We start from the raw sequence: 15,784 nt of genomic DNA on the forward strand, positions 1-15,784 counted from the left end.
CAGCACCATAAAGCAAATAAATAGTGCTTAGCTTATAATAAAACTCAATAAAATTCCATTGAGTGATATCAGGATTGATCACTGTAAGCTGACATTGCTATTTCCACATTCCTCTGAAAATCTGCCCAGTGCAATGTACAAAGCACTGACATGATGCCAGATTTGTTCAGCTGTGTTATTAACCACCAGAACTGCAGCTGAAACCTAGATGGTAACCTAAATATACTCAACAGAAATATAATACTGGGGAAACGGGATCAGAAAAACAAATTTGAAAAGGAATAACATTATTTTAGTTATGATTAAATAAATTGGTTATGAACTTATAAATTAAGTTCACATTGCTTTAAATAAAGAAAATAAAAGATGTTTTTTAGGTACAGTGCCAATGTCCTGTGCAGAGAATGCTGCCTGGTAGGTATTTGATCAGAGCTACTGGTATTAAGGAAGAAAAGGCTTATTTCAGTTGGCTGAATTGGGATATACAGTTTTGTGTGAAATTCTGAGTCTGCAGCAGCCAAGACACAATGGGGAAAGTCTTGCTGAAATCCTTCAGAACACCTGACAGGAGCAGAAAAAAATGTGGAATATGCCAGAATGTCTCCAGTGGCAGTAGAATTCTATCCTCAGGCAGTGTAACTGAACGCGAAATGTGTCTGTGTTTTATGGGGTAAAAGGATACAGCATGGTTATAAAAGTCCTGAGTATTTCTGAGTTTTCCAGTGGAGAGTTGGGATAGGAACTGTTTCATCTACTGGCACAACCATACATTGCAAGTATTGATCAAGGAAAAATTTATTTACAGAGATTTTTTTCAAATACAAACATAAAATAGCACATATTATATATACATTTTACAAAAATGAATATTGAAATAATAAACATGGTACAGCACAATACAACATCAATGAGCTAAACATAACAGCAACAGAAATCTATGTCTGGAAGAAGTTTGCTGTTAGTTGTACATAACCAACAGAGCTCTAAAGTACCACGAGTGGAATTTCCAATGGACATGAAAATGTCCATTTACTGCATTTCATAAAAAGTACTATAGTAAGGGTACATATGCCAAGTAATTATGTTGCATTTGGTAATAATGCTGAAAACACAGAGTCTTAATAAAAGTTATATAGGGCTGAATAAGCAGTGGATAAATGTTTGGGGAAGAAAAATGTGTAGAGATTATACAAAATACCGATAAAGTGGCTTATTGGTCCTTTTATTAAGTTTAATGTATAGATTAAAAACTGTTGCAACACCAAGTCTTAAACCACCAGCGAGAAGTAAAAAAAAAAAAAAAAAAAAAAAAAAGAGAGAAAACAAAAGGAAAAGAAAGAAGAATCACACCAAAAAAGAGTTTCCCCCTCTACCTATTTTGTGCCATGGTCAACATCTGTGTGTGCGTGCGTGTGTGCTTTGGGAGCGCTGCGCTGAGGGGCTGCCAGGCGCAACCCCAGCACACGGGCGCTGCCACCCCTCACCAGCCTGTCCAGTAATTGGTGCATGCAGAATTTCACCGTTTGCCAAAGCAGATTTTTCCTTGCTTATATTTTTGTGGAGCAGACCCTGAGCAGGCTCGGGTGAGAGAGCCGGTCCCTGCCCTGCCCAGCCCAGTCGGGTGGCTTTGCACCTCCCCACCAACCTGGGGCCGCCCGCGTCCTGCTCCCAAGAGAAAGCACTTGAAAATTCCTTGTCCGTCGCTGTTGTCCAGCAGACCTGGGCGAGCCCGGCAGGGCCCCTGCCCGGGGCCGGTTCAGTAGGGGTATTGCTTCTGCTTCTTGCCCGAGAAGCAGGCGAGCCAGGTGCACACCAGCATGGCGGCCGCCGCGCCCCCGCCCGTGCAGTAGTAGGCCCAGCCGATGTGGCAGGTCCCTGCAAGGCAAACACAGGGACAAGGGTCAGCGTTAGATGGGGGGAAAGCGCTGCCACCACCACCCTCCCCTTCTGCCCGCCCAGAAAAACACTTTTCTGAGACTTCAGCCCACTTGTGTGCCCATCTCCAACAGGGAACGCGGGGTGTAATCAGGCTTTGCCACTGCAGTGCGGGAATTGGAAGCCGGATGCAGCTGAGAACTGCTGGGAGATCCTAACCCAGGGCATGGGGGACCTGGTCACATCGCCTCACACAGGCATCAACCCTGACCATCCCCAAAGGAGAGCAGCATCAGGGGAACACCTGTATGGGGGCTGCTGTGGGAATGGAAGCACAAAGCCCAGAAATAAAAAAATAGACAAATTTCCCTACCCCCACCTGAGGTCACAACCCATTACTGAAAAATTCACTGATCTTCTGTCTAATGAGGGTCACAATATGGCTTTCAATCCATTTAACGGCCTGAGCATCTTTATACAGTCAAACTCATCAACAGTAAATGGTGCTGGGGAATCCCATAGTGGACCATAAAGTGATTACTTCTCTTTGAGGCACTGTGCCTGCAGTAGGGGAGGAGATCAGGAAAACAGCAGCTGCAGCACGGAGGAAGCCTCTTTAGAGATCTCCAAAAGCAAGGAGATGGCTGTTGCTACTCCTCAGGATTTAAATCCATCTCAAAATCCATTTTCACTTGGGCTGCATCATCTTTGTCTTTTTTGAGTGCTTGGGACTTGTTAGCACTGTGGTTCTTTCTGTGTTGTTGACACCTTGGGTGACATCACCCTGCTTTGAGCAGTGAGTGCTCTCAGTAAGACACAAGCAGCAATGTAACACTTCTTTCCCAGCCTTCCCAAAAGCAGCAGAAACCATCCTTCCCTTCAGAGAACAGAAGGTATTAACAGAGTTTCTATCTAGAAATAGGTGTCATGCTGGTATTCTATCCCAATGGCATCCCTGAGGGCCAGGCTTGAGGTTCAGGCAATTATCAACTCAGCTAATCCTGCCTCAGGCACAAGAAACACAAAATGTCTGCTCATCTTAATATGTCCAAGGCATTCGCATGCCTCAAGGCAGACAGCACCACCACTGTCTGCAGGATATTGTCTGGCAGGCTTTGTAAGGAGATATTAGTGGGAGGCAACACTTATGCTCCTGGTCACTTTGAAGATCTCAGGCTGACACCTCAGCAGGAAGCATAATACTTGTTTCATTTTTTATTCTTCATAACCCTCACAAATTTTTATTTTTAAAATGTCCAGTGAAACAAAGATCCTGATGTGACCAAGAGGACTTGAGGACTTGTGGCCTTGGCTTGAGCTCACTAGCCTCTCTCCTTAATGTGCTGGAGCAGACAGAGAAATTTATTTGTTTTGTCATCTAGTTGTGCTCTGTAGACAGCACCATTCTTGCCTTCCCTACAGAAGACTGCACAGAGATCTGACTTCCTGAAGAGAAGGCCACCAGACACCCTGGAGAGCTGTCAAGTGCCTGTCCCTGACGCTGACACTTGCCCAGTCACTCAGCAGTCTGTGGAGAGACCTGTCTCTGGGCCACCTATTGCTTTGGCTGTGTACACACCCTGTCCTGAGCTTCTGCTGGGAATTTCAAAAACAGAATTAAGCCTACACCAGAAATTTAAACTCACTGGATCACTTTGAAAATTATTATGTTTATACCAGAGTAGGGTATGCTACAGCATTTCTTGTGATGAGATGGACTTCATCTGATAGGTCTTTTTAAACTGTGAAATATTCCAAAAACTAGAGAATTGTAGTTGCAGCTTGAGAAAGTAAATTTTTCTCCTCATGATGTTTCCAGGTAGAGAAAATGTCAAAATACTAGTTCAAAAAGAGCTTGAAGATTCATCTGGTGGCACTGCCCGAAGCTGTAACCTAAGCAGGACAGAATGAAGTAAATTTGACCTTTTTATACGGTGTGATTTCAACTTTTGTGCCTCAGCAGTGGGAGAGAGCATGTGTGTACATATTAAGAAGAAAGAACTGTTGAATCAGTGCCAGAGATGTGTTCAACAGATACAACACACACATTCACTCTTGGCTGAAGAGAATAACATTTATTTCTCCAGCCCATGATCCATTCCCCAGGGAAAGGACCCAAAGGACCACTGCCCTACTTAATGCTCTGAGGCACGGCAGGCAGGCAGCCTCTTGATCTAACAAATGCAATGCAGTTCACAAGTGTGAGTTGGGTCAACATGAGCAAATGAAAGAACGGGAGAGAGCAGGAGAATGGATGAAAGAGCTGGGAGCTTGACCTTAGAGCAATAATAACACAGCAATAAACCTGGCCATTATTTCCAGCCCATGTCAAGAGCAATGGGAAGCCTTGGAAAGAATAGCTTGATCTGTACTCAGATGATGCTGAGCAGAACAGAATTTCAAACTGCTGTGCTGAAAAGGAGCCTGCAGCAGGGCAGGTGTCTGAGGGTATAGGACTTACCCATACTTTTCATTGCAAGTATAGTTAAGGATAGATAAAGGACCAGAGATAATCCATCTCAAAGGTACCCATTGCAATGAATGCCTACATTGCATAGCCATGTGTCAAAATGAAAGAATGACAGGCATTTTATCACTATATTACACAAGGAGGAAAACATTGTAGAGTTATTGTTTCTGCTTTGGTGTTCTCATTTTACCACATGTATGGCCTATTTTAGTCTACTGCATCCTAAAGAAAGATTGTTGGTTATCCATAATTGGGTTGCAGTTTTTGTAAAATTACTTCTGCTTCACATAGATATAAAACACTCATTTTAAAAGTAACAGAAAGCTTTATAAAAAGCAGAGTTGAGAAGCTATTACTGCACTGACACCAGCAGGACTAGTTGTGTTTCAGTGGTAAGCAAATGTTGAAGAGATTTGCAGAACTGGGGCTTAAATTCAACCATCAAATGGAGCAGTTTGCATTCATGAAGCCTGTCATATAAAAGATTAGAAATCCAGTACTGCAATTTCCCTTTTTTTTTAATGTCAAAGTTCTAAAATGAGAAGCAACACTACCTAAATACTTGATAGATTTAAAACAGTTGTTGAAAGCATGTCAATTTTCACACACACAGAAAGGCACAAAAGCTCTGTTGTTTCCCTGAAAGATGTATTGGAATACACATATAGATATATAGATATATAGATATATAGATATATAGATATATAGATATATAGATATATTGATATATTGATATATTGATATATTGATATATTGATATATTGATATATTGATATAGATATAGATATAGATATATAGATATAGATACACATAGGTAGAGGAGTCTACATCCATTGAGGGTGTGGAGGTGCGAGCATCAATACGCACATGTTCTTGCTCCTAAGATTGTGCCAAAGTAAATTCCCAGCAGCTGAAGTGCTTTTCTAGTTGATAGAGATGACAAGTATCACAGCAGCTTGCTTTTCTGCAGAGAACTGGTGTTGCTTTAAACAAATCAGTCTACACCTGACAGGTCACTATTGAGGGAGAAGCTGTGGCTTCAGCACTTCAGCACTTTGTTAATTCTAGATTTTTTAATTTTTTTTTTTAAGAGAGCATAAATAATTTGAGCTCTTAGTTGTTCAGTGAAGCAGGACTGTCCAAGTTGGCTCAGACAAGTTTGTAGCCAGCCATTAAGAACTTTGTTTTCACCTTTGTTTTACTGGGATTGGCAGCAAGAAAGTGTCAGGATGAGCACTGAAATAACAGAATAATGGAGCTTGCAGCTATAGGCATGGATGGCCATTTTTCAAGCAAATAAAGAAATTAAAGACTGGAAACATTCCACTCTTTCTTAAGAGGATTGAGAAAAATCATGTTCCCTGAGGACAGAGGACAAAAATTATGGAGAGCAAGGACACTATCAAAAGGAGATTTACAGAAAACAGTCCCATGGACCATAAGACAGTATTTACTAAACCAAAAGATATCAGTAAATATGGAAAGGTACTTTTGCAGTGATGAATGGGCTTACTAAAAAGCACTTCCATGTCTTTTCCTGATTTCTAAATGTGATCCTTGAGGCCAGGATATGCATCCCCTTGCTTCCCCCCTCCTCTTGAATATATAGGCAAATAAAGACTAAGAAAAATTTGGGAGTAAGTAAAATTTGGCAACAGAAAATACGTAGATACTTGATCTACCATGGAGCTGTGCCAGGATCCAGTTGCCAAAATGTAATTTTACCAGGATTTCTATTCATGATGTCTTATAAATAATTATCACATATAGTTATCAAGGTCTTGGAAATAACATATGGTTTAATCTAAAATAACCAATAATTGCCACTTATGAAAAAATATCCTGAATATGAAAGTGTCTTGGATGCAAACCTGTTAATTGCAAGACTTAGTATCTTAAATATTTGTACCTTTTTTGCTGTTAATTTTAAGACTATCCTGGACTTGCAGTCTGGAGTACTTGGCAAATTCTAATCAATTAACCTTAAGTACAGCCTATTTTCCAAGTTGAAGGAGAAAAGGTTTCAGAATTAGCCAGACTGTAGAGAACGAATTATATACCTTCAAAAATAAAACCTACAATTCTTACTTCCAAGAAGTTGTGCAGGAATTCTAATTAACAGATTCACAAGAGAGTACAGTACTATAGAGAATGTGAATTCACATCACCAATCAGAGTGTTGGAAAAGTAGTCAGAAAAAAAAAAAAAAAAAAGAAAAAAGTGTGATGCTAAGGGACATACTGGGATTTGGAAATTTGAAAGACATAAATGAATGTAAAAGATAATCAGCTAATTAATAAGAAGTTAAACCTATTTTGAAACAAAGCCAAGATAAATAGCTGAAGATCTTTTTCTTGACACAGTAACAATGAAAAACTGTCATGTGAAATCAGCTGCAAAAGCAGGAAAAGAAGTTGAAACTTGGAATGCCTCCAGAAAGAATTAAAGTAGTTATGTGAAACAAAGAAAGAACACTATATAAGGCAAAACTGCAGCCCAGCAAACAGCCTGATACAAAATAATGAATGCAGTGGAGCTGGTTACTTTTTCTGTTGCAGATATGAGTTTCTCAATGGATTTATCTTTTTAAAAAAATATGATTTTTAAATGCATGTATATTTTTATTTTGGTTACTTAGAATTAGTCTTTAACTAAATGCATAAAATTTCATAAAGTTCTGAAGGGTAAAAAGTGAGGAAAAAAAGCCAAATTGAAATTTTTTAGTTTTGCTGTATGTAGACACATATAAATGATCAAATCCTCCTTTCTTTATAAGATCACATAATTTTGTTTAATCAAACCTCGAATGTGCTGTAGGTGTGCATTTCATGGAGCAATGATGGAGAAACCTATACCCAGTGTCAGTTACAAATCTCAAATTCCCAGGAGCAAACAGCTTATGTGCTGCTAAGAGGAGCTTTCCCAGCCACCTGCAAGAAGTCAGCAGAAAGCTCACCTAGTGCAGAAGTGAAATCCATTTCCCCCCTCTCTGAACACACACAATGCCAAGATTCACACTGGACTAGTACCCCAGACTCACTTCAGAGAGTAGGAAGAAAAAAAGTCACTTGTGTTGTATTTCCTCTTAAAGTAAACATGTAAAGTACAGCAGATGAACCCTGCTCTGGTAGCTCCTATTTTTCTTCCTTTTAACTGGGAAGGGATTCCAAACAACCAGTTCAGTTGCACTTTTTGAATAATAAAGAGTACCAAGTAGTTGCTCCAGGTGGTCTGAGTCCCTCTCTGGATGCTGCTGCTAATGTCTACTGACTGCAGAAGGTTCTTGCATGACCATGTCTAATTCTGGCAACAAAGGTATGTGCCTTATCATGGAATGATAGAGTGGACAGGGCTGGAAGGGACTGTTGCAGTGTGTTTTCAAATTTCTTGTTTTGCTCCCATATTTTATGTATTGTTTCCCCCCTGTTCTTTGTAAAATGGTTCTTCCCCCTCCAGTTTTCCCGCCACACTCCTCTTACAGTTATGTTGCTATGGTTACCCCTTCTCCCTCAGTTGTCAATCACTTAAGTTATGTAACTTCCCCTCCCATATTCTGCCTTATAAGTAAGTTTTTCCTCCTCCCTGGACCCAGTCAATCACCCCCCACCCCTCCTAGCTTTCGAGAACTTTCTTCTCTCTGGGGGTTGTGGTTGGCTGGTGTCCCGAGGCTCCTCCTTAACCTTGTGTTTATTGGATATGTTCATGTGTCAGTTGTGTTAAGTACCTCCCTTTATGTTCCCCCATTGGTTAGCTGGGCTTCCCTCCCTTCTCCACCCCTTCCCTTTAAAACCTTGCCTCTCCCCCAGTTCGGGGCTATTTGCTGGGGTCTTTTCCAACTGTTGGTTGCTACTGCTGTTGCCAGCGCCCTTCAATAAACCGACGTTAACCCCCAGTGAGTGGTCGCTCCCTTATTCGTCTCATCCAGCGCAAGTAATCCAAGTCCGCGATCCAGCCCAGCCCAAGGCCACGACGCCAAGGGGGGCTGGCCTCAGATGCGGTGAGGGTGTCGGCCGTCTCCTTCCCAGCTAGCCGGACTTAGGGGCACGTACGCCCTCGCGCAAGGGACCTTAAAGATCACCTAGTTCCACACCCTTTGTCGTGGGCAGGGACAACTTCCACTAGAGCAGGGTGCTCAGATCATCCAGCCTGGCCTTGAACACGGCCAGGGATGGGGCATCCACAGCTTCTCTGAGCAACCTGTTCCTCCTCACCACTCTCACAGTAAAGAATTTCTTCCTAATATCTAAACCTACTGTTTCAGTTTGAAGCGATTCCCCCTTGACTTGCCACTTTGTGCTCTTGTAAGTAGTTTCTCCTTACGTTAGACAGAATATATGTGGACCTTGATAAAGTCACCAAAAGCTTACAAAGATTTAAGAATGGAAGTTGTTTGGGTAGCACTAAAGAGGAAATGTTTCTTGATGGAATACTTCCTTTACTAGCACGTAGTTTACTCAGTCATTTATCTAAGAACTCAGCAGCTGCAGCTCAAGTATGCTTGTAAAGGTTGTGCTCAGCCCCAGTCAAAAAATGAATGTGTGAAATCCCCGTGCTGTTTGCAGACAATCTGCAAACAAGAAAAATGCCTTTTTCAGATAGACTGCTTATAGAAAAACACCTTTGAATGTTTTGCTTTTAATAGGGTACTAACAAATTGTCCTCCCTTCTGAATCCTTTTCTTGACACTTTAGCACTCGATGTCAACACTCAGCCAGATGCTGAAATGATGCCACCTAAGACAAATTAAATAGTATACAAAGCCTTTTTTACATCCACACTACTTTCTGCTTTCTTTTTATGCTGTTTTAGTAGCTTCACTGTTTGCTTGGAAAGTGCTTTAAAGATCATTTACTCTAACATTTCCACAGCAAAAGTAATTATCAAGGCAATGGTTTTCTTTAAGATATTTCAATCCCTCTAAAAGTAGCAAAATGGAACCTTAATAATAATGATTTTTGAAACAAATATCCATCACGAGAGAAGTTCCTGAGAGCTTCTGAGGCCAATCCAGCTGCTTGGTTAGCTCAGGATGGGAGCCAGGCTTTTAAGCTTCTCTCTAGATAGTGACTTTGGCCAGGTGTGCCCTTTCACAGCAGTCCACAGACAGCAAGCGAAGTTGTCTGTTTGGAGCTATCAGCTTTGGTTGCTGCTGCAGCTGACCCCAGGTCAAGGATGTCTCTGACCATGAAGGAAGAGATAAAGCTACTGTATTTTGTCAAAGAAAGAAAAAATATCTGCCAAGTAGTTAAAAAAAGTTCCATTAAAAATGGAGTTTATCTTAAATTTCATGTCTTCACTCTCCCTGGCTAATAAGTACCTAGCATCACTTCATACATCTGGTGGTTGGGAAGTGGCAGCTGGTGGCTTATGATGACATGAATCATTTATGTTTCAATAAGTGAATCTTACTCAAGATAAACATTTTTCTGTTTGGGCTCTTAAGTATTGGTCTTGTAGTGCTGCTTCACCAGATTGAGCTGAGGCTCGATTTTGTGAGTTAAATTGAGCATGCCATAACCTCTCTGGGACCTCCTGTGCAACTTGGCTGCCTCTGCACCCATCACAACAGACATCAGCACGTAAAACTAAACAGTTTCCACATGCACACCCAGGGAAATCAATGGAAAAAAAATTCAGTCTCACGTTGATTTTAGACTTTCAAAACCAATACAAATGTGTTCACACATGTACACTCACATTGCCCCTTTAAAACAGTCATGCAAGTTCAGAAGATTTTTTTCACACAGCTTAAATATGCAGAATGTGGAAGCTTTTGCAAATCTCTAGTGCAGTCTTCACTTTTGTGCATACTTTCACCTTAATGCAGAGTCCCTCACTTTAATGAATTTCCTGATAAAACACTCCTTTTCCATCTGTTTTTCTTGTGTATAACATTTAGAAATGAAAATAAAATGGTATTAGTGCCTCCAGCTCAGCAAAATTGAATGTGTGCTATATGATATGCCCTAATGACGGTTACTTTTGGGAAATTGCCGGCTAATTCCTTTTGCAGGCCCAGGGATTTCGTAGATCTGACTCACTTTTACACCCTTCAGTCAGCAGCTCCATCCTGCTGTGCCACATCACTGCTGCCCTGAATGGGCCCACAGGCAAATCCAGAATAATGCAACCTAACAGTAACAGTTTGCATGGTGACAAGAGATCAGGGTGGTTTTGATGCATCCTCAGTGAAAGGCAGTCCCTCTGAGCACTGCTCAGTTCCTACTCCAGTCTCCACCTCATGCACTGTTAGCCCGTTGCCAAATTAGAGTACAGCCTTTGACTCGGTCAATGAGCAAGCAACTGTGCTGCTTTAAAACATAAACATCTCTTTTTTTTCTTGCCCCTGTTTATTTGTATTGCCCTATTTCTAGGAGTTAACACCCTAAAACAGTGGTAGAAGATTTCTCCTGTTCATAATCTAGTGTTTCAGTGAGAAATCTGCTCCTGTGTGATCTGTGATCCAGATGGGATGCTGCAAAAGGGAGTGGGGCTTCAGGACCCTTATAGAGATCATGCTGACTGCTGGGAAGCTGGGAACTACAAGCAGAGCACCACAGCACAGACCTATCATGGCCTTGACCTCTCAACAGTATTTGTAAGAGGTCATTTGTCAAAGGCCTAATCTATCAATGGGCTTCTTTTCATGATGGCAAAACCATACTTCTAGGGAAGAGCAGTGAGCAAGCCCCTCTACAGGTACACCATCCTCTTTATGGAGGTCTTTATGGTGTCTGCTTATGCAGCTTATTCCCCATCCCCCTTTGCAAAACAGCTCAGCTATTGAATGTAATTTAATCAAGAAATGGAGTTGTCCTTGGCAGGGTATCTTCATTTGAAGAATAACTCCTCTTTGTCAGAGATGGAGCTATACAACCACTTTTATTTGATTGAAAAAAAATAGCCCAATTAAATATATCAGTGTTTAAGTGAATCCTTTGGACATAGTTCACTTAATAAAAATCAAATAAATATCAGTTTTTAAAGAGAGCAGTAAACTGCTGGGTATTTTACACTGTCAGCTCAGGTTTTTGAGAAAAGAATACTCAAATCCACTTAAATTAAAGGCATTAATTAAAAGTTATTTTTCCTGCAGCCTTTTTAAATACTACTTTGGAATCTACACAGAAATGTGTGGGTTTGGCAGAGGTGGAAGGAGGGGTGCCCTCTTCACAATATGGGCCATCTCAGCACTATTTGGAGTGCCTATTAGTCTAAGGCCTTTTCAGAGTGCCTGAAGACATGGCATTTCTTATCTAGCACACCCACTAAAGATTAGCCTTTTTTTTTTCCTGGGTTCTTAGCATTGCTATTTATTTATTCTCTCTAGTTATGAGCATGCTGTGGGGGCAGGAGTTTGTCATGCTTTCGTTAAGCAAAAGTTTTCATTTAATTATTTATTCTAGTATATTTCTGGTTGACATTAAATATCACAGGGCACAATTCAGCTGCTTCTCAAGACAGTTCTTGCAGTCCCTCATCTGTACCTGCCTCTTGTTCCTCTTCATCCTCCTATAATACAGATTGCAGCTCCTGGCTTTTATTTTCTGCCTTCAACCTCAACCATTTCCCCCCCTGATTTTTTCTAAGTCTAGAACAAGCATCAGTGCTGAACCCCCTCCTTTGCTGACTCTCTGGTCAAACCTGTTGAATTTTGACCCTCTCCCAACTGCTCACACATGTTCCCTGTAGCCCAGGCTGCAGCACTTGTTTTGCCATCCTGGAAGAGAAGGCTGAATGCTGTCTGCTGATCAGCATTCCTGTGAACACATCTTCTTTGAGAGCAACCAGGAGCTGAATTATCCTCTCTGGCACCCACAGCAGCAGGGGGTGCAGGACCAGCACTCCCATCATCACCCTTTCTACCATTAGCAAACCAGTGCAGGGCTCACAGCAGCTCAGATTTTCTGAGAGTGGATTTTGAATGCCACATGGTTCTTCAGACAAACCATTTCACAGGCTCAGGAACAAAAAGCATATCATTGCAGCTTAATCAAATTAAATATTCAAATGAAAGCAATAATTACTTAAATTTGTCTTGAGACTTAGTAAGATTAAGTCTTTGAAACATCATTTTAGGCCTGTAGGCTATAATGAGTATGCCAGTCCCTAATGATTCAGAAGAGACCTAGAGGGTTGGGGTTATCACCAACCAAGAGGTATTTATGGAAGACCAGCAGCATGGTTAATAAATGGCCCTCGGACAGAACCTCTTCTTTACAGATGGTTTTGATAACACACTATCAAACAGACACTGACATTAAGTAAGAAAAAATCATAGCCAAGCATTTAAGTTAACTGCCAATGTAAGTGGACAGGAGATGTTTTAGTGGCAGGGCTGCCTAGCAGAAATCACTGCAGCAAATTTCAGCTCTCATTATGATCTGTTAATTAATGTGTTGACACACGATTGCAGCAGATCAGTGAGACCAGCACTGCTGTCAAGTCTAGGCACGTGTCACGCTGGGGCTGTGTGCTCCAGCCCCACAAAACACACAGAGACTTTTCATGGTCCTTACGTGTACCTGGAAGGAGAGCTGCCAGATGACATTTTTCACATTGGTTTCTTCACTGACTTTTAAGGCAGAGTGACTCAATTTATGCAAATATCTGACTCATGAGTCAAGACTGAGACAGTGAAGGTGGTCTGAGAGACTGCTCTGACTGTGGACATGACAGTGTTTAAGTGTAACAGTTTGTAACTGCCCAAGTGCTTTGAAGAAGCTCATACTGTCACAACACCCACCTTCTGTGACTCTGCAGAGAAAAAACTGGAAGGTAATACTGTTCTGCACCTGGGAACAAGCATGGGACACAAGCTAGAGCCCCAGAGGCAGAGCTTGGCATGGCAGAGCAGGAATCAGCATGCACCAGTGAAGTGCTAGCTGGCCTTTCAAAGGGTGCACTTGCTCAATGGGCTGGCCAGGAACTACTTCAGGCTTCCACACAGGATTGGCCATGGGCAGGGATGAACCTGAATCTTCCCTGCAACAGTTACCACAGAGGTTTGCCCAGTCTTTCTACTACATCCTTTGACACATCTTTCAATGGAGCTGGGAATCTAATTCTGGAACATTTTTTTTCCCTGCTAGTTAACTACATATTTCTGTTCTTATTTTCTCTCTCCTCTGTGTCTAAATCCTTCTATTACTAGGTGAATAAAAATTTGCAGGAACTTTTTATACTTTGCTGAAGAGCAAATTTAATATCAACAGCACAGAAGGAAATTAGGGTTCAGAATAACAAGGTAAAGCTTCTAGAGTACATTAAACACCCTCTGAGCAACACCATAGACACTGATAAGACATCAGTGGCACTGTAGTGATGGGTGCTAATACTGGTTATGAGAATTTCTGGTCCCCAGCCAGATCAAATGCACTCAAAACACCACAGGAATTCTGTAGGGGGAGTGGCCTGGAGCACCTCTCCCAAAGCAATAATTTTTAATCTTTCAACCTCAATTCTACTGCACATCTTGACAAGAAATACCTTTGAGATGGAAACAAATCCCCTTAATCCTGAAATCTGACAGGAACATGAGTGTAAAATCAAGAAATGGTGCAGCAGGTTTGCCTTTAACCCATTAGACCATTTTTATCTACTATTCCTTGCACTGGGATTACTGTCAGGCCCTGCACAAGTCCTGCATGCACACTTATGGAAAGGTAAACCTTATCTAAGGTTTAGCTTTCAAGAGCTGGAAATGGGGAGCTCTGTATGCTTAGGAGCAAAAGCTCTCAAGTCTGTGGGGAGTCAAGGTGCTCAGTCCCTCCTATTCCTTCAGGAGAATTGCAGATCCCCCTCTTCCTCAAGTGGCACGGGATCAGGGAATAGTTAGAGAGAAGGGTGTCAGCAAGTGTATTGATCCTTCCAACTAAACAAGGACTCAGATGTGCATTCACACATCAGATCCTGATCATCCACATTGCTTAGTCCTTAGGTTGCTGCTGTTCCCTTGTTTTCTAGAGCCCTGCAGAGAAAGCACAGGTGTGAGCCTCATGTGGCTGCATCCCTGGCTCTCATTCCAGGCACAGAGCAGTCAGCAGCAGTAAGACAAGTAGCTTGTTTGGGAGAGGGCAACATAGGGTGCAAGTGTTATTTGCCAGCTTCCTAAGTATGTGAGTCACATACAAATACACCTCAGGCTTGTGTTAGAAGGCCATAAACATCCCAGAATTCAAAGACAGCCAATTGCACTCATGGAGAATTACCTTGATGTGAGCTGTGACAGTATGCCTCTGTCTACCCTGTCAAGACCTCCAGGAGCGTTAGCTCCCATATTGCAAGACCATTAAATCTGATTTATTTCTTAAAATATGCACACATACATACATAAATACATACATTTTCTTTTATAATGTTCTTTTGGAAAATATTTCCAGAGATCCATCTGAAATCCCCTGCCTTGGCACCATTCCAGAATTATTCAGTATGATTAGCCTACCACACACTGGTAGGTTGCTTCCCCAAGCCTGTGCTTTTAAAATCCTAGTTTGCTTTTGTGGCCAACACATAGAAGAGTCTAAAGTGGCTGAGATGCTCTGGTGATGACTCACCCAATTCAAACTGGTTGGAAAGGTTTCCACAGGTTTGTCTGACTTCTTCACTGTCCCAGCCAAGAGGATAGAGGGCACAACCAGAGCCGATCAACAAACCTATGGAGAGAAAAGGAAATTAAAGTTTATACAAGGAATTGCCATTAGCTTAAACACGGGCTGCCACTTGGGAATCAAAGTGTCAAACTGCAATTAGGGAATCCCAGAGAAAATGAAGTCTCTTCTTCTCCTAAAAATAGCCAAAAAGCATTTGGAGTGCTGCCTTCTGCTGCAGTGTTTTAGAGGTGGTCTGTGGGATGGAGCCAGTCTGAGTAGTTCAGCATCAGAAGCCATGCTCAGCTTCTGAAGCTTTTAGATTTCTCTTCTACTCTCCAGAATAGCTTAAAATGCATTTGGAATACACAACATGTGGTTAAATAGAAGTGTATTAATGCCACCATTTACAAGCTGATTGCTTTTGATTAATTAAAACAACAATCAATCAGGGTCCACCTAGGTTCCATCAGGAAAACTGTCAGTTGTGCTAATCTGTTGCCATTTTTCTTTGTTTTTCACTCTTTCAAAAGCAAGGGAGTAATGGTTTCATACCACTTGATCAATGCATACCACAGGTACACAGACCACAAAGTTTTCCTGATTCATTCAGTGGAAAAAACTGAGGTCTTGAGTCGTTTACATGTTATCATGTTGGTTTAACTTGGTTTAACATTCACAAGACACTTCGCTTTCTCCAGCCCTGGTGCTGCTCCAAACAGACATGTTTTGGCAAATCCTGTCCCTTCACAAGACATCACAGGGAATCAGCAATGCTCCCATGCACCATGACCGTTTTGCAGAAGTGGCATTTTTATCATATTACATTCTCAGCTGTCACTGCAGCAGC

At 41.6% G+C, this 15,784-nt stretch overlaps 1 protein-coding gene across 1 annotated transcript in view; it reads right to left on the minus strand.

The window, feature by feature from the left end:
• Positions 1–777: 777 nt before the first annotated feature.
• LHFPL6 (LHFPL tetraspan subfamily member 6) overlaps positions 778–15,784 on the minus strand; it is a 136,721-nt gene continuing 121,714 nt past the window's right edge. The window contains exons 3-4 of the mRNA XM_059465829.1: positions 14,902–15,000; positions 778–1,875 (exon numbers count right to left, since the gene is read on the minus strand). Coding sequence (XP_059321812.1) covers positions 1,757–1,875; positions 14,902–15,000 — 218 coding nt within the window. The 3' untranslated portion in view covers positions 778–1,756. The remainder of the gene's footprint in view (positions 1,876–14,901; positions 15,001–15,784) is intronic.

This window comes from Ammospiza nelsoni, chromosome 2, assembly GCF_027579445.1.
Source record: "Ammospiza nelsoni isolate bAmmNel1 chromosome 2, bAmmNel1.pri, whole genome shotgun sequence".
Lineage (NCBI taxonomy): Eukaryota > Metazoa > Chordata > Aves > Passeriformes > Passerellidae > Ammospiza > Ammospiza nelsoni.